Source organism: Hyperolius riggenbachi, chromosome 5 (assembly GCF_040937935.1).
Source record: "Hyperolius riggenbachi isolate aHypRig1 chromosome 5, aHypRig1.pri, whole genome shotgun sequence".
NCBI lineage: Eukaryota > Metazoa > Chordata > Amphibia > Anura > Hyperoliidae > Hyperolius > Hyperolius riggenbachi.
This window is the reverse complement of record NC_090650.1, coordinates 87,197,903-87,216,829: the sequence shown is the minus strand read 5'-3', so window position 1 is coordinate 87,216,829 and position 18,927 is coordinate 87,197,903. Positions and strand designations below refer to the sequence as shown.

The 18,927-nt window shown below is 44.8% G+C and overlaps 1 protein-coding gene across 2 annotated transcripts in view; it reads right to left on the bottom strand.

The window, feature by feature from the left end:
- Window positions 1-11,074: 11,074 nt before the first annotated feature.
- Window positions 11,075-18,927, bottom strand: part of RAPGEF5 (Rap guanine nucleotide exchange factor 5) — a 430,024-nt gene continuing 422,171 nt past the window's right edge. For both annotated transcript variants that reach the window (XM_068235962.1, XM_068235963.1), the window contains one exon: window positions 11,075-18,261. In XM_068235962.1, the coding sequence (XP_068092063.1) occupies window positions 18,143-18,261 (119 nt within the window). In that variant the 3' untranslated portion in view covers window positions 11,075-18,142. The remainder of the gene's footprint in view (window positions 18,262-18,927) is intronic.

Below are 18,927 nucleotides of genomic sequence, written 5' to 3'. Positions count from 1 at the left end.
ATATCAGAGGCAAAAGCTGTATTTCATTGTGTGTAGATATTAGTCAGAATGTCTCATTTGCATAGGTGAATCTCTGCAGTCTGACATGCTAAGAACAGTGTAATATTGAAACCGAGTTATATGCAATGGCTCTGGTGTCAGGCTTCACATACTATTACAAATGTTTATGTTGCACATAAGATACATTTCTTCTGCTTTCTGCAGGCAGCTCAGTCAAAGACAGTCAGCTGCTGAGAGCTTTCTCTCACACACCGGGTTAACAGATGCAGTATGAGGGAATCCCCCCTCCCTTCATGATGTAATCAGTCAGATTTTAGTGTCACGGAAGTGTGAAAGGAATTTAATAACAGTAAACAAAGAGATAAGCAGTCAAATGTATACACCTGTACTTAACAGCACTTCCCAAAGTATTCTTATCTCTATTGAAAAAAACATGCTAATCGATATTGTTCCTATAATGGGCACCTTATGAGATCACTGGAACTCTGCTGAATATGCAAATCATCTCTCAATATTAACAAGCTGACATCATTGCATTTCAGCAATTCTGGAGGTGTATTTAGCTATCCAGGACAACAAACAATGATTTGCATATTCAGCAGTTATGCACTGTGGGAGACATCATATGCTCACTCCAACCTCAATTAAAACCTTCTGTTTTAAGAAGGCAAAGTTCTGTTTTGCATAGCATTTTAGTAAGGAGGCTTTTTGATATCTTTCAGTCTCTTACACACTCTAAATTTCTGGTTCACTATGAACTTGCTGGGCAATCTGTAACAGAAGGAGGTTGAAGTGAGAAGGGGATGTAGAGAGCCTGAACGAGTCTGGAGGTTAAGGTTGTGCTGTGGATGTTTCTATGTGTGTGCATGCCAGTTGCAGATGAGTTGGATGGAAGATTGAATTTGATCCATTTGTGACCAGAGAGGGGGAATGAGGAATTTATGATGTTGGATAGGAAAGAGCAGTGTGTGACTATTAACACCAGTTGCAGCAGAGGATCACTGTGTGGGGCTAAGGGAGGTGGTGAGACACAGAAATGTGTAAGTGGAAGAGGTGTTAGTGTCATTTAAAAATACCCCATAACAGCTGGAACTATGTCAGGGCAGAGGAAGAAAGGAAGAACGTGAGCGTTACTGAAAGCTGATATAGAAAAAGGGTGGCTGGGCCTGGAGGACACTAGATCACAATGATTTGGAAGGGAAAAGGAGAGTAGATGAGGACTGCATGAGCTTCAAAAATGAAAAGGAGAATCCAGGAGCCAGATAGAGGGGGGCTGAATGAGCAGTATTGAGACAGAAGGATCCTAACACCGCCGCCATGTTTATTTCCAAGCCTGGATGTGTGGCTAAACTGTAAGCCACCATGTGACAGGGCTGTGTGTATGACAGTGTCTGAGGCAGGTCCATCAGACCATGGTTCCATGCGGCTTTTCTAGAGGTGAGAACAGGCAGCCCCATTCACTTGTATTTTATGGACGACACTCGATACTCCACTGTGGCTAGCCATGGACTCACCTGCATGACAAGGCTCTTACTATCTGGGAGCACTGAGGTGTGTGAAGTGAAGCACTGTTATATATGTGGCATGCCTGTTTCTGCAACACTTTTTGTGGGACCCACTAAATACACGGCTAGTTGTACTTCAGACTGCCACGGAGCACAAGGGAGCACCAAGCTAGAACCATGGCAACCTGAGGGACACTACATTGAAACTTATTTTAGCAAGGGGGCATTTGCTAGGTAGGCAGCTGAGAAGTGGAGGGATTGAGTTTAGTGTACAAGTAAATTATTTATACTGTATATTATGAGTTTTGTACGTAGTGCTCAGGGATGTGTGTATGCTAGTGAGGGGTGTCCTGCTTTATTTTTGTCTGATAGACTCTGTCTACTTGTGCTAGTTGTGATGGCCTGTGTTGTATTCAGGCGTTAGGTGTGCCCCATATTGTGCTGCGTAGAGTGCTGTTCTGCTGGATTAAAGTATTTAAAAAACAAACAAAACATCATATACTTACCTATTGGAGAGGGATCCTAAAGTGACTTCCCTTTCCTCTAATGGTCCCTGCGTTCTAGTGCTGTCACCCCCGTTAACTGTTTCTGACTAACTGGTCGAAAAACGGCTCCGTTGGTCTCTGTGGAAGCACTCGTGTCACCAAGTGCTTCCAAAGACGGCCCGCACCATTCCGTGAGCGTGGACTTGCATGCACTTGTGCCTGCGCAGTACAGAGCTGCCCTTCTTTGGGAGCACTTGGGGACACAAGTACTTTCAAAGCCCATCGTGGTAGCAAATTTGAACAGCATTTGACAGCACTGGGACCATGAGAGGAACAGGATGGCTCTTTAGGACCGCCTTTCCTCTCCGTAGGTAAATATCGGGATATTTTATTTTACCACAACAGTTTTGCTTTAAAAATAACAGTGCTTTTTAATGTGATATATAGGATGGAGCTTTATTTGGTATACAGTGTTGGGAAGCTGAGGGTATGGCAAGGGCCGAATCCTGGTTACCTCATATTTAGTTGTGCTACAGTGTAAGACTGAGCTTTGTTAAAGTAATCTGTATCTGGATGGATGGCCATATAACGGTTGCACTGGTTATGTATGGCAGGCATCATATCACTATCATGATGCTGATGTAATCTGAAGGCATTCACGTGGGGCTAATGCATATGCTAATGCAGTGCTTCTCAACATTATTACTCCATGTACCCCTTTAAGAAGGTTGGTATTTGTTGAATCCCCCCTATTGTGAATAATCTGATCTTGCAGGGAAACTTAAGTGTAGCTATGAAAACAAAAAGTTTCAGTTACCTGAAGTTTCTAACAGCCCCCTGCAGCTGTCCTGTGCCCGCGCCGTCCTGGAACGATCCTCCAAGCCCCTGCAGTGGCCCTGGTGGCACACGTCCTTGATCACGCTCCCGCTGCTGGGAGTGTCCTGCTCATGTGAAGTAGATTTCTTGTACTGGGCATGAGCAGGACGCTCCCATCGGCGGGAGAGTTGATGGAGGGCACACATGTCCAGGGCCGCACAGGCAACTTGCTCTGTCGCCGAAATTGAAACTCAGCCACTGCAGTGAACCGGAGAATCATTCCAGAACAGTGCAGGCTGCAGGGGCTAGTAGCAGCCCCAGGTAAGTGAAACTCTTTTTTTTTTTTTTACGCCAAGTACGCCTCTGGTACACTTTAAGTTTCTATTTAAGAATCCCCTGACACACACATGTGGTGATATATTGGGGTGCTGGTGATGTTAGGGTTAATACAGGAACATATTTCCTGTCATTTTTTCTGACTGTGATGTCGGCTACAGCCATTCTGGCTTTGGGGGAAACTGTGTTTGCTGTATGACAATGAAGGTTTTGAGCTTTGGTAGCCAGTTCCTCTGAGAGTGGGTCACTGCTAATTGGGTTGTCTGCATAGCTTTTGAACTCTTTGACATGTAGACACCCAATTGTCCCAAAAGACAATCGGACTAATTTAATCTGCCAACTTCATAGGCTATCAGGAAACTCAGTACTTTACATATGACAGCCTGAGGCAATGTTGAAAAGCCTCACTTCATAATCTTTTGATGTATAGACTTTTACCTGGGGAAATTGGATGTTAAGGAAGTCTTTTGTTGGGTGTGTGCGAAAATGCACTCTGACGTGGAAGTTAGATCTCTGGAAATTGAGTTATGTCTGAGATTTAATTAAACTAGTTCCCCTGTCCAAACGGGCTTGCAGCCTCAAGGTGAATATTCCAGCATAAAAGGCAGGGGGCAGATACCTAAAATCAGTCCACTCCTGACGGTAGCTGACACTAAGTGACTCCTGGTCCAACCAGAACTGTGTCCGTCCACAAAACCCAAGTCCAAGGTTCTTCTATCTTGATCCCAGGTTTATTTGGTAAGCAAATCACCTTGGGTGTATCTTGTAACTTTTACTTTGTAACTTGTTTATTTTGTTTTTTGTAATCTTTTGTATATATCCATTTCTGCATTGTTCCACTTTTTTTCTGGAATATTAAATTGTTATTTAATAAGCTTGACTTCTGCTGTACTAAACTAACACTTATAGCTTAAAAGAGACTGAAGTGCAACTGTGTATAAGTCCATGCCTAAGTGTATGTTTGAGCAACCCTACCGTATAAGATCGTGATTGCATTGTGTGTGGGGCGTTTGTCATACGTTGGCCTAAAGCGCGCAGCTGACCTAACGTACGAAAACGCCAGTACGAGTAGCTCGACAGCAGAGCGGCTAACCATATCGTTCGGAACGACTGTTAGTGGTCTTGCTTCACTACAGTGTAAGATTGCAATTGTGCGTGTGCGTGCGTGGCATTCCCGTATTCGGCCGAAGCGCCAGGCTGACCCGAATACGAAAACACGGATTGCATGAGCACTCGACCGCAGAGTGGACGTTTCTAGCAACAGCTAGTGGTGGCAGTAAGGAGCGTTTGAGGGGTCCCAGCCTTGTCTGTAGCTTGATCTGGTCAAACCCACAGTCGGGAACCGTATACGCAGGTGTGCCGCGGGCCGGTTCCTGACATAATTGGCTGGCGGTGGGAACGTTTAGTACATTAGCACACAGTTTAGCTCTCCGGTTTCCTGCAGGAAACCTTACACTACAGTAGAGACATCAGACTATGATTGTGGAAGGAAATTTGACATATCAGTAAGTTAAATATGTTCTCTGTAAAGTGATTGTAGTAATCATTTCAAAATGTTCAGTATAGTTCCCTCTGCCCAAGCAGAACTTATCAGCTATGTGGGCTATTGGCTATATAGCAAAGCCATTGACAACGAGGCAATGATTATGTTCAAAATTCTGTGGCCAATTGGAAGTCACATCCTTCAGCCTACAGTTATAAAAATAAAGCAATAGGTCTTACATATCAAGCAACAGTATTATTTGTGGCAATCAATCAGATTCCATTGGGCTGATTTATGAAAGTTGGAGAAAGAATGGAGTGGGTGATACCAGATTCCTTGTCATCATTGCAATATGATTGGTTATTTGGGTAAAGGGGCCCATACCTGAGGCGATGTATGGACAGATTGACCACGAGACAGATCTCTCTGACTGAATCTTATGAGAGAGAGATCTGTTGCCTGCTCATACACCGCATTCAGATTTCTGATAGCTTTCAACATGAAATCTATCAGATATCAGCCTAGTGCCACCAACCTGCCTGGCCACCTCCCAATTTTAAAAAATGCTCCCCCCCCCCATGCTCCCTTAAATCTATGTCCACCATCACTGCGATAGCCTGCAGCACATGGCACCAGGTGCTTGTGTGACATCACATGTGTAGTGACTGCGGAAGACTAGTGAGATTTTAAAATACTGCACATGTGGACTTTTTACTCTTGGGGGACAGAGACACTAGCGGGGCTCTGTCGCTCGTCGTGATATTCAACACTGTTACTGCCGCCCACCTGATGGAGCAATTGCGACCAAGATTTCCCACTATGTCTGATCAATCTGTTAAACCGACTTTGTCCTGCAATTGATCGAAACATTGATCGGGCAGACATGCTGCAGCACCGCTTTTCCGGTGCTGTAGCATGTCAGAAGATCGATCGGGCCACAAAATCACCTGATGTATGGACATCTTAACCACTTAAGGACCAGCCTATGCTGGTCCGATCTGTGCTGCGTGGGCTCTCCAGCCCACAGCACAGATCACTTTGAAGCCAGGGTGACCAGACTTCCCCCCTTTTTTCCCCACTAGGGGGTTGTCCTGTTGGGGGGGTCTGATCGCTGCCGGCCATCTTCATTTTTGCGGGGGAAGGAGCACCTCAAAGCCCCCCTCCGCAGCCATTTCCGCCCTCACGCTCCTTACCTCCCTCTCCCTCATGCAGTGTAAAGTATCCTAGGATAGGCTTCCGCCTATCAGATGCCGGCGATCCCTGGCCAATCAGAGGCCGGGGATCGCCGATCTGCCTTACGGCGCTGCCGCAGCAGCGCTGTATGATGTAAACAGCGGGGATTTCTTCCCCGCGTGTTTACATTTTGCCGGCGAGCCGCGACCGGCGGCTCTCCGGCTTTTCACGGAGACACCCTCCGTGAAGCGTGAACTGACATGGAAAGGTTTCCATGGTAAACTACTTAAGACCTGCCGACGCCTATGGGCGGAGGAACAGTAGTGAAAATAATACTGCTTATTTTTTTTTACAATATTGATTTACAAATTATTTTGTCAGTGGCCATTGTACAATCTTTCCTCTCCCTGATTTACATGATGAAATGTATCCCTGGTGGTGACATCTTTATTTCTGCTGGGTGATCTGTTCGAAATGTTTGTTGCTGAGAGTTCTATGCACAGAGGGAGATACCTGTGAAATCCTAAAGGTACTCATTGGACTTTGGGCCCCTTTGCATAGCTAGACTGCAAAAAAAGTGTCACACGTGGTATCGCCGTACTCAGAAGTAGTATTATGTGTTTTGGGGTGTATTTTTACACATACCCATGCTGGGTGGGAGAATTATCTCTGTAACCAGACAATTTAGTGTAAAAAAAAAATGAAAAAGTTGTCCTTTACAGAGATATTTCTCCCACCCAGCATGGGTATGTGTGAAAAGAAATATTGGCGTATCCAGTGGGTGGCGCCTGCCGTACCACATCGCCAAAAACAGACCTTCAGGGAATACTGCGTTATTACATGCTATTCCCTTTCTGGCATTCGGCCAAGTAATCTTTGCGTCGCCATTCGGGCCGACGCAAATCGCCGCAGGAGCCGCGCAGTAGCGTAGGTATGCACTAGCGTTAAGTCACACACTTCCGGCATAGTGGGGACCGCAAAGTGGGACTTTCGCTAGGCAATTTGCCGCAACGCATTGCGCCAGTGTGAACGAGCCTTGAGAGACCTTTGTGTGCCTAGTACTTTATCTTGCGTTCCCTACTCTAATATTGTACCTGTTCGTGGTACCTCTCGAAACACTCCTTTATGCATAGGGCAGGCTGGTCAGGACAGTAGGGACAATAAAAAGTGGTGTCACGCCTCATTCCAGCCCTGCTGCAGAAATGACGTTTTCTAGGGGAACGGTGAGATGGGGTACCTGGAAAGACATACGGTAGTGTCTTTCATGTAACCAGCTAACTACATTTTGGGGTTGGACCACGGCTCCTCCTGGATACAGGAGTTCCAAAACGATCTCTTCATGAAATTGAAGGAAGGATCCTTTAGATCTCCCAGCCTTATGGTGGCCATACATGGTACAATTTTTTTCATACAATCTTACCATTTCTATGCAGTATAAGGGTAAATTAAGTGAATATACTGAAAGGATAATTTAAGCAGTTTCCTTATACTACATAGAATTGGTAAGATTGGATGAAAAAATTATACCATGTATGGCCACCTTTACTGTAGAAAACAAAACTGTTGTACATTGCCAATTTAATCAAATAAACAGACACTTTCTTATACGGGAAACCAAATAGGGAGCCAACATCTGGTCGTTGAAGTCCATCCCCCCCCATGTTAAGGTTATATTCGTAGACGGCGAAGAGTTTTTCAACAACCTCAGTTGCTCGTTGAATTTGGACTATCGTGTCTGCGGGTATGGTGGACAGAAGGTAAACGTCCCTCTTGTCCTTCCATTTCACTGCAAGCAGGTTTTCGTTGCACAAGGCAACCCTCTCCCCCCGTGCAAGTCGGATACTAGTGAGTCATTGGGGGAAGACCCGGCGACCAGGCCGCACAGTGCCACAGCAGCGAATTCCGAGTAGCTGTAAATGCTGATAGAGGGCCACGCTTGCGTAGTAATTGTCCACGTAAAGATGGTACCCCTTCTGGAACAAGGGTGACACCAAGTCCCAAACAATCTTGCCACTGCTCCCCAGGTAGTCAGGGCATGTTTTCCCTCATAGACCCTAAAACGATATGTATAGCCTGTGGCCCTGTCACAGAGCTTATATAGCTTGACCCCATACCGGGCGCGCTTGCTTGGGATGTACTGCTTAATGCCAAGGCGCCTGGTAAAACGTATCAGGGACTCGTTTATGCAGATGTTCTGTTCAGGGGTGTAAGCATCTGCAAATTTGGATTACAGGTCAGGGTGGCCACTTTTATGACAGGTTGTATTGTCATTGAAGTGCAGGATGTCCTCAAAACGTGCCCTGGACATGGCAGCAGAGTAAATGGGCATGTGATGTATTGGGTGCGTAGACCAATAGGACCTCAATACATTTTTTTTAGTTAGACCCATGTTAAGGAGAAGGCCCAAAAAGATTTTAAATTTGAAAACTGTGACCTGTTTCCACCGAAAAGGCTGGGCATGGGAGCTGTTTGGATTGGTGGTAATAAATTGTGTGGCGTTACGGTTGGTCTCTGCCACGACTAAGTCATAGAGATCCTCGGTGAAGATCAGATGAAAAGCGTTTAGGGCCGATCCTAGATGATCTGTCTCCACCTGGACTCCAGACTGGGCGGTTAAAGGGGGCACTATGGGTGCGGCGGAACCAGGGGGTTGCCAATCGGGATTTGCCAGCACCTCTGGGAGGCTAGGGGTACTACAAGCCCGTCTTTCTGGTGGCTGCAACCGGGGTCTTACTGCACGTGCCACTGAACCAGTTTCAACTGCCATGCTGGTGCTTGCCACTTCACCAGGGTCTATGGCAGTACTGGTTCCAAGTCCAGGATGTGCTACGCTGTTGGTGCATGCCTCACCATGAAAACCGGTATCAGCGCTAGCACCACTCTGCTGCCCTTGAGGTTGATCCTACGCCACCTGCGGTCCACTGACATGGGGTTGGATACGCCTGACGCTATCAGGGACCCCAACCTCATCATCTTCGCTATCCGTCAGGGAGCCACTGCTATCTACAGGTTCGTATTCTGACCAAGATGATTCGTTGGGTGAGAAGTCCCAATCACTCTCATCCGACTGGGCCAGAATCCTGTAGGCCTCTTCAGCGGAATAGCCCTTTCTTGCCATGGTGGACTGCTAAATTTAGTAAGTTTTCCTCTGAGACTACCCAGGAAAGAGAGCACACCTACCTAGCAAAAAGGAGTGCTTGTGAAGTAAAAAGCTGCACTCAGTTTTGAAAAATTAAAACTGATCTTTAGAGCGCCGCAGCTATTGTGTTGTATTTTTGCAGTAATCAGAAAAAAACAATTTCTGTCACTGATGGGCGGGCTGAATGCAAATGCGACCGAATGATCAGGCCTGATCGGGCAAACACTGCGTTTTTAGCGGAGCCTACTCCTAAGGTGACCCTAATGTACTTATATAGATCTGACTGCGATCAGTACTGATCACTTACAGATACTATATAGTGACAATGCTGATTAGCGACAGCGATGATGCTAATCAGCGACTAATTAGTGACTGCAGTGTAGTGGGCTGGGCGCTAACTACCTAACAAAGGGGCCTAGCTACCTCACTGGCCTGTTTTTAGATCACTAGGATCACATTGCAGCTGTCATATGCCAAATTATGTAAACAGAGATCAATCACAGGGCAATCAGAGATGATCAAAGGCCAATCAGAGCTGGTGACAGGCAATCAGATGTCAATCAACAGTGCACAGACAATAAGATGTCACTCAGATCTCAATCAATGTCACTCAGACCTCAATCAGAGCTGGTGACAGGCGATCAGATATCAAACAGACCTCAGTCAGACACCTGTGAGGGCCAGTGAGGGGGTGATCAGTGGCAATTGGGGGGGGGGGGAGGAATCGAGCAGGAAAATGTGTGCTGGATTACATGCAGGGCTGCCGTCCTCTCTGGTGGTCGATCCAGGAACGCTGTGACCACCAGAAGAGGAGGCAGCCTGTGTAATACACTTTCCATTGGCTTCTTTGAATGATCGTGCTGCTAATTGGCCGGCGGGCTGATGACGAGGGGGTGCGGCATAGCATGCCAAGCGATGAGCGCGCACGTGAACGCCGCCAAAACAACGCGCCAGGACCTGACGCCAATTGGCGTTGGGCGGTCCTGGGGCTGCCGCCGTGGCCACGCCCATTGGCATGGAGCCGTCGTAATGTAGTTAAAGATCATCTTTACAGTGGATCCAAAATGTACTCATTGCCTAATTGTGCACATTGCGTATAAATTATAGGACATTCCTCAAGCCAAATACTTTTTTGTTGTCGTTTTAATACCCCAACTCCCCATAAACTAAACAAGCCTCGCCCACAGCTTCTCCAGCGCCTAGGCATTCTGAGTCCCATGCACCAAATGTTCATGGGAGCTCAGCCTGGGGAGGAGAAGGATTTTGCTGAAGCATGCATTAGATTTCGGAGGCAAGGGGGCAGAGAGAGGAAGGAGATTTTCACAGGCCGAGGGGAGGAGATGCAGAGCAGCTTGCCTGTGCATAATGATGACAAGCGGAATATGGCTGCTCTCATATCACAGGAACAAATAATCATATACTGTTGAAGCTGTTTGCAGCTAGATATGCTGTGTAAACTATCTAAACTTTAGATAACATATAGACAAGTTACTTGCTATAGTTAGTTTTTCATCTCGGATCCGCTTTAAAGGGAAGGTCCAAGCAAAATTAAAAAATGAGTATCACTTACCTGGGGCTTCTACCAGCCCCATGCAGCCATCCTGTGCCCTCGTAGTCACTCACGGCTGCTCCAGTCCCCCGCTGGCAGCTTTCCGACCTCGGAGGTCGGTGAGCCGCATTGCGTAAGTTTTTACGCATTCCCACTAGTGCAGGAACATTAGCACATACATTTTTACGCATTACTTGTTCAATGCGTAAAAATGTACGCATTGAACCAGTAATGCGTAAAAATGTATGTGTTAATGTTCTTGCACTAGCGGGGAATGCGTAAAAACGTACGCAATGCGGCCCGCCGACCTCAGAGGTCGGAAAGCTGCCAGCGGGGGACTGGAGCAGCAGTGAGTGACTACGAGGGCACAGGATGGCTGCATGGGGCTGGTAGAAGCCCCAGGTAAGTGAAACTCATTTTTTTTATTTTGCTTGGACCTTCCCTTTAAGGAATGTATCTTTGCACCGGTCTTTATCATCCAGGCCTTTTGTATTATGTGAAGGATAAACCCTGGCTGGAATATTATTCCCACATTTCCCTCTATAACTGGTGAGTGCCTTGCAAAGAACAGAAATAAAAGACAAGAGCTTAAACAGATATTTTAGTTTATTCTTAAAAGGGATAAAAAAATGTCCAAACATTTGAAATGCGAGATAATATTACAGTGGCTTACACAAGTTAAATTCTCATATTGCTTGGCAACTTTACATTTAAATTATTGCTTACAAGCTCTAATAAATACACAAACCATTTTATGTACAATTGTGGTAAAGCACATCAATACAAAAAACAAAGACGTCCTGTAAACGGAGACCTTAGTGAGATCCACAGGTAGGCTGCTTCATGCCCTCCAGGTCTATCATGGGAGATCAGGAGAACCTAATCCACTCCCGTCCACAGGTGCCACCATGGCAAGAGGCGGGGCCTATTCCAGCATGACAGGCAGTGATCTCCAGCCCCTCTGAGTGTGTGTGTGTGTGTGTGTGTGTGTGTGTGTGTGTGTGTGTGTGTGTCTGCAGTGTGTTGTGTGTTTGTTTGTTTTGCATTTGACAGGCCAGAAAAAAGACAAGATAACTCAGGAGTTGGGAACAGAACTACATGAGGCAGTGCTCCACTCTGGGATATTATGGGGCTGCATGCAAATTAGAATCCGGCCAAACAAATGCTGCAGTAAGGGAGGGGTCACGCTTGCAAGATTCAATGCGAAAACGCACATAATGCTTCCGTATAGAGATTTGCAGTGAATTGGAAGTAATTTGATTTTTATACCCCATGAGGAAAAAAATAGTTGTTCAAAAATAGCCCCGGTAACTTGCTCAGTGACGCCGTCCAGATCTACTGCGCATGCGCAAAAGACCCAGACTGGACGTGACAGAGCAAGTTACTGGGGGTGATTGCGGCTGAACGGCAAACCGTGGGAGGACAGCGTGGGACTCGCACGTGTTTATGGGGTGTGAGGAAGCCCCAGGTAAGTATCAAATCTTAGTAAAGCTGGATCTCTGGTAGGCTTTAAGCTGCTATACACAAAAAGACTTTGATTTGATCATTTGAACAACTGATCTAAAGGAGTGATTTTGATGAAACCATCAAAAGATGAAAAACGCTTTAGATCAAAATTTTCTGGCCAGAGGGAGCAAGGAATTCTCCATTTCCCCACACAATCTGTGTGTGTTTTACAGGGAACAATTCAGTTTATATAGAAAGATATTTACTGACCCATTCATTTCTGCAAACGCATCCAGACTTTGTGTAAAAATGCTGAGTGCCGCCATCAGTCTCCAGAACAGTTCTGTAAAGTTCTAGACCTCCCAGTAGTGGAGTACTACCTAAACATGCCAGGTATGTGCCCTGCCTGCGCAGCACACTTTACTGAATGAGCTGTAGGGCTGAAGTACTGCACTGCTGTCATACTGAAAAGCCGCCACAAGATGGGGCTCTATACCATCTCACTAGATGCAAGAAATGTTACAGACACAATGGCATTTAAAGGTGCTAATTTTCATATAAACAAAGGGAAAGCTCTTTCAAGTGCAACAAGTTTCACCAGTAAATGCAACAAAATGACCATATTCTTTTGGTCTCCCACCTAATAAATCATTATGAGTCCTTACACTGAGATTGACTACTCTATCCTTACAGTGGACCTGAACTCCTGTACAGAACATAAGGAAAACAGAAAATGCACCCTGTATGTATTTAGAGAGTTTAGCCTGTCTAATTCCCCTAAGCTGTATCACCACTGTAATTTGATCTCACAGCTGTGTCAGCTGGCTGCCTCGGCAGAGCAGCTAATTTGTAAACACAGGATGTTAACCCTATGTCTGCTTCCGTGAAAGCAGGAAGTAGACACACTACAGATTTATTGCAGGATTTGTATGAGTTGTAACAAATGTTTTTCTTGAAAGGTTATTATGCTGTTGCTTATCTCTTAGAGCAGAGAGGAAGTTCTGAGTTCAGGTCCCCTTTAAACAATGAAACCTATGTGACATCTATCAATGCACACATTTTCAAATGGAATGATAAAGTGCTGCAAGTTCAGTTTGGTCTTTCCTGCCGGAGCCCCTTTAAATGCCAAATAAACGCGCACAGCTTAACATGCAAAAACAACAGAAAGCAATAAAGGTAGCATCGTTAGTCTATGTACATGTAACAGTTTATGTGTGACTCCGGCTTGGAGTTTAAAAAGTACTTTCCATCGCTATGTACAATATGTAACAGTAGTAAGAGCATTTAGAAATACAGTATCTGCCATAAAAATACTGCGATATTAAATAATTGGCAATGTCACCAGTGCCCTTATAGTGTTGCATCTATATTTAGCAGTGGTTACAAATCAGCTCTTAACAAGCTAATAATGTATATGGTATGTGTAGGCGGCATTAGTAACTATGTATGATCATTAGTATTCAGTGTACCAGGACAGGACTGATGTCATAAACGTGGCTCCAAGCACAGTGATTACATATCACAGCCTCTGACAGCTGAACAGAAGTAGATATGGAGATGCTCCATTGTTTATTTCTTTATATGTTTAACAAAGGGGCAGATGTCTGAAGTAAGATCGGTTGTTGTTGTCCGTAGCAACCAGATTCTCTTTCATGTCTCCACACTGCAGTGGCTACAGGGAGTAGAGAAAGCCTATTGGCTGCTACAGTAGAAGCAGAGAAACCCATTGGTTGCTACAGGCAAGACAAGTTCCTTCATGATATGTATGTTTGGTATCCAAGCAGCTTTTTCTTAATTGGAGCTTACAGAAATCCTCAGAGGTTACCTCCTGTGAAAACTGCATGACTCAAGTATTTTCTTCCCCAGAGCTGTATCTAGGAGAATGATATGCAAATGACTGACGGGGAAGAGCATGGAAGCCTTTTTGTCTTTTGAATTCCAAGCTTTCTCTTTGGATCTTTCTTGTAATATAATCTTCCCAGCTGGCTCTTTAATTTAATGGTGGCTTCGCTGGTCAGTAGAAATAGCAGCTCATCTGACTTTCAGGGCCCATTTCCACTATCGCGAATTCGCATGCATTTTTCGCATGTAAATTCGCATAGCAATACAAGTGAATGGGACTGTTTCCACTTGTCAGGATTCCTTTGCATTTTTCTGTGCAGAAAAAATTCGCATGGCAGAGCCATCAGAATTCGCATACCGCTATGCGAATCACATACAACGTATTTAATAGGAAATTCACATGCGGTTTGGGTATGCGAATTTTCATGCTAATTCGCATGCGAATTTGCATAGAAACAATGGAAAATCACATGAGCACTGCCATGGTTAAATTCGCATACATCGTCATCCATGCGAATTTGCATGAAAATTCGCATAGACCCGCATGCGAATTTTTCCCGTGACGATTCCCACCGCACAAGTGGAAATGCAGCCTCAAGTACAAATTTGCTTTACTAGAATCTCTACCGAACTGCTGAAAATTTAGAGACATTGTTTTCACTGTAGATATAGGATGACCTCTACTGACTGCTGACCTCTAGTGACTGCTGACCTCCAGTGATAGCTAACATTTAGTGATTGTTAAACTATGGTGCTTGTGAATAGGTTTACTTCCTGTTTTTGCTAACCAGCACATTTTCACACACATCTAGACAGAAACCGAACAATTATTAAAAAAGTGGATAATCAAATGTTACACTTTGTGAAAACAAAATCTGTAGTTGTGAAGATGTGCGCTGTTGGAATGAAGGATAAAGTGGGCAGAGCTCAGCAGACTCCTGACTGGTCTCACGTGTGTATCTCGGGAGTCTCATGAGACTCCTTACGCCAGGGGCTGTGTAAAACTGAACACATCTGCACATGTAAGAAGCTGACTGACTTAGTTAAGCAGGAGTTTGTCTCTATGGGCCATGACACACAGCTGTGGTGACTTGTCTCTACAAGCTAGTAATAGACTTGTATGAGGAGTGACTGTTGTCTGACAGTGTCACTCCTCAAAATCTCTGATGAACGTCAGCCGCTGGATGACTAGAGGCAATGAAAGACTAGCAAGTTTTTCTCAGTGCCAATCCATCAACCAATCAGCCTCTTTTCCCTGTTACTAGGAGAGTTTACAACATAAAAGGAGGCCAGTGATTGGTTGCTAGAAGAGGAAAAGGAAATGGCCTGTGGCAGATGTATTAAACTTGTCTCAGAATCTTATACGGTACTTGATCAACCTGTTTCGATACACTATTAAAATTGAATTGAGAGCACTATTTAATATTTTACAAAATAATAGGTCGGAAGTCACTAAAATACAGATTTCTATTGATAGTAAAATTAGATGACTGACAGTCAAACTGATCTGGCACTGGGCTTGATCGACAGCAGACATGTTAAACCTGCCATAGACCGGCAGACTTTCTCCTGAAATACCCAAAAGATTGATCCCTCTCTGATTGGAAACTGATCAGGAAGGACTCTATCATTGCCACACACTGCACATTGATTTCTAATAGATATCAGCATCTGTAAGTAGGTCTGTAAGGGGTTAAACCTGTCCCTTGTCATTGTAACAAGATGTACTTTCATGCAAATCATGTACTTTCCAGGATCTGCTGGAAACACCATTGTTCTTTGTGAGCCAATCGGAAGCCCCCTGGAATGCAACACCCGCTGTCTCCCTAATGTATCAGCCATCTGCTATACTATGTACAAATATCACTTTAATAGCCACATAAAAATAGAGCTTCATAAATAGTTGCAAGCAGAATAAGTTAGTAGGAAAATGTGCTGCTGTTTTATTCTTCCTCTTGTCTGTTTAAGCGTAGAAATCCTTCTGTTATAGGTATGGCCATTTCAGCTTGTTTTATTTCATGCTCGGTAAATCATGAAATAGGCTTTATCTGTGATATCTCATTCTCTGAGCCTCGCGATTCCGGAACAAGAGCGGCTAGGAGCTAATCTCATCCTCCTGGATAGGTGAGCTGTGCGCTACAATCACACCATCATCCCCAGGAGAATCCTAGTGCTGACTGCAGCCGGCGGGGAGTACCGGCAATGATAGTGTCATTGCAGCAGCAATCTACTCCATAAACATGCAACCTGATCAGCAAGGGAGGGATCCCCAGCTATTCCTATGTTGAGAAAAAGAAGACCAGCAGTGGGCAATCCTCAAACCTATAAGAGGACTCCCAGAGCACAGATGCATGAAAGCCTCCATGACTGACTGCTTTTTCAAGCTGCAAGTACAGGGGTATTTGCATGGCAGCCTGGAAACTGCACTTTTAAAAACAAGCCATCAATGGCAGCTCCCATATGTCCATTACGATAGGTCTACTTTAGGCCCCTTTTCACACTGCATTGGCCTGTTTTACTTTCAGACTGACGTAAGTGACGAAACCTCAACATGAGTGCATCCCTACATTGGTGGGATACTTGTGCGGCGGACCGGAAGTCATGTAAGTCTATGGCAATGCAAATATTTTTAAAAAGCATTGCAGTGTGCATGTGTAGAAGCGTATTTTGTCAATACACTTCAGCGCAACTTGTTTCTTTGGCCACAGGAAGTGAGCACTAGAGAGCCTCACTTCCTGCTTGGCTTTCAGCCAGAAGGGGATTACCCGGCATTGATGTGGAAATCCCCAAAGGCTGTTTTTTGGCGTTGTGGTGTGATGCGATCATGGCATCGTATTGGAATGCTAACGCTAGTTAGCAGTGTGAAACCGGCCTCAAAGTTTAGCTTTTATGAGAGGTGCATGGAATTAGTCACTGCTGACTGGCTGTAATCATTCTAGTTTCCTGGCTGTAATCCCGATCCTCTGTCCTTTCTACAAAACTAACCTGGAATGAGATCAGCTGACCTGCAACTCGGCTGGCTTTTCAGGTCTGCATACTACAGATTGCCGTTCTGTGTCAGAAAGTACTGAATCAGAGGATCAGCATGACAGCAAGCCACTCCCATTCTCATTACCACTGTTTACATTACAAAATGAGTCTTCATCAGCGAGTAATTCGTACTCTGTTTATATGACAGACCAGAGGATAATGAATGTAGAGAGTCAATTTGCCCTTGTAGAATCAGTGTAACCGGTTCAAAGGACTTTCTTCAAACCGAAATAGATCAGCACACACAGTAGCTTGTTTACTATCAGTATAAAAACAGTGTGACAGTTTATACCACACCTACTGGGAATGATAAATAATTGATGGTAAAATAAATAATTCAGGTATATACCATTATTGATCAGGCGCCCATTTTAAACATAACTAAAGCAGAACTGAAGGTTTTGAAAAACAACAACAAAGTGTTTCACTTACCTGGGGCTTCTACCAGCCTCTTGCAGCCTTCCTTGTCCCGCGCCGGTCCTCCACGATCCTTCGTTCTCCCGCCGCCAGCTACTTTCAGTTCGGTGGAAACAGCAACTGCGCCTGCACCCCCCAGGCCACGAGTAGCTTTCTTCACGCTATTAGCGCAGGACACTATTGCAGGCCGGAATGCGGGGAAAGCTATGCGTGGCTCGGGGCGCGCAAGCGCAGTTGCTGTCGACTTACATGTCAACGGTATGACCAAACCGAAAGTAGCTGGCGGTGGGAGAACGTAGGATCGGCGCAGGACTTGAAGGCTGCACGGGGCTGGCAGAAGCCCCAGGTAAGTAAATAACTTTTTTTTTTTAAACTTTCCGCTTAACAATTCAGGTTTCTGTTGCGTGGCACAACAATATACCTGAAGGTATAGGAAGTAAAACAAACATAATTAGTAATGTGATCTAAAACCAGACATAAAAATACAGTTTGGTCAACTGTATCCTATATATAGATTAACTGAATATGAGGAATAGGTACCCATAGCATATATACATTGAACAGTGTGCCACAGTCAGTGATAATGACCCATCTACACTCCTCATACTCTGCTGTTTACAGAGTATGTAATATACATTGCTTTATACACTTAGTTACATTGGTCCAGGGTGGGGAGTTCACCTCAGAACTTCCTCACAATGAGAACCTGTCACACAGTGCACATGGCATACCAACTAAATCAGCGTAAGTTCAGGAATTTGAACTAAATAGTACAGTGAATTTTCAGTCTAGCACTTGTTCTGGGTTTGCTCCATACGCCACCTCTTCTGTGTCCATTACTGATAAAACTCAGTAAAAATATTTTCCTTGTAAAGCTACATGCTTGGCATCGGCGCTCATTCAGTCCAGACGGGGCTGTGTCTACATCCGCGGCTCTATCCTGTGAGACAGCTCAAACAGAGTCTGCTGGCTGTCAATCACTAGCAGGTTGTGGGTGTAGAATCTGGCCTCCTGCCGCTCCTTCTGCGCTATCTCGTTGGCTGTAATAAAAACAGAAAAACTATTATTAATACAGTAAGGAATACAATAGGCAGAACGTGTCTGTGTGCATGTGCGTGTGAGTGCGCGTGTGATTAGAACATTTGGGGTATTTATTGCTGTTTGGTTTCCTCTGAAGTTTATGCTGGTGGTGAGATCTATGTCACTTGGATGCCAGGATGGGGAATCTTTTTACATGAGGCACAGTGTGAAATATCCTGGTAGCACGTCAAACCTTTATCTACTCTGCTAAAGATATACATTTTTATTACTACTTTTGCTACTATTGAATAGATTGTCTTCTTTTCTGAAGGATGAGTGAAATCTCCATAGAATGGAGACAATAATAACTATCCACTGTCGTTACTGGCAGTATGGGTCCTTTCACATTACGTCACAATGTGATGCAGTTATATTTCAATGGCACTCCAACACTGATGCATTTGCAGTGCAACAATTTCTGTGGGAATAACGCGTAGCCTGCTGTGCGTTAACAACCTACGTGCACAGCTGCAGTGCAAGCCTATGGACTGTATGTTGCATTGCATATGTCGCATCACACCGGCAATGTGCGATGTGACTTTTCATCACTGTTGCATTGTGATCCTATTTTTTCGGATATGCAACATGATGGGTATAGTGTGAAAGTATCCTTATCTAATAAAACC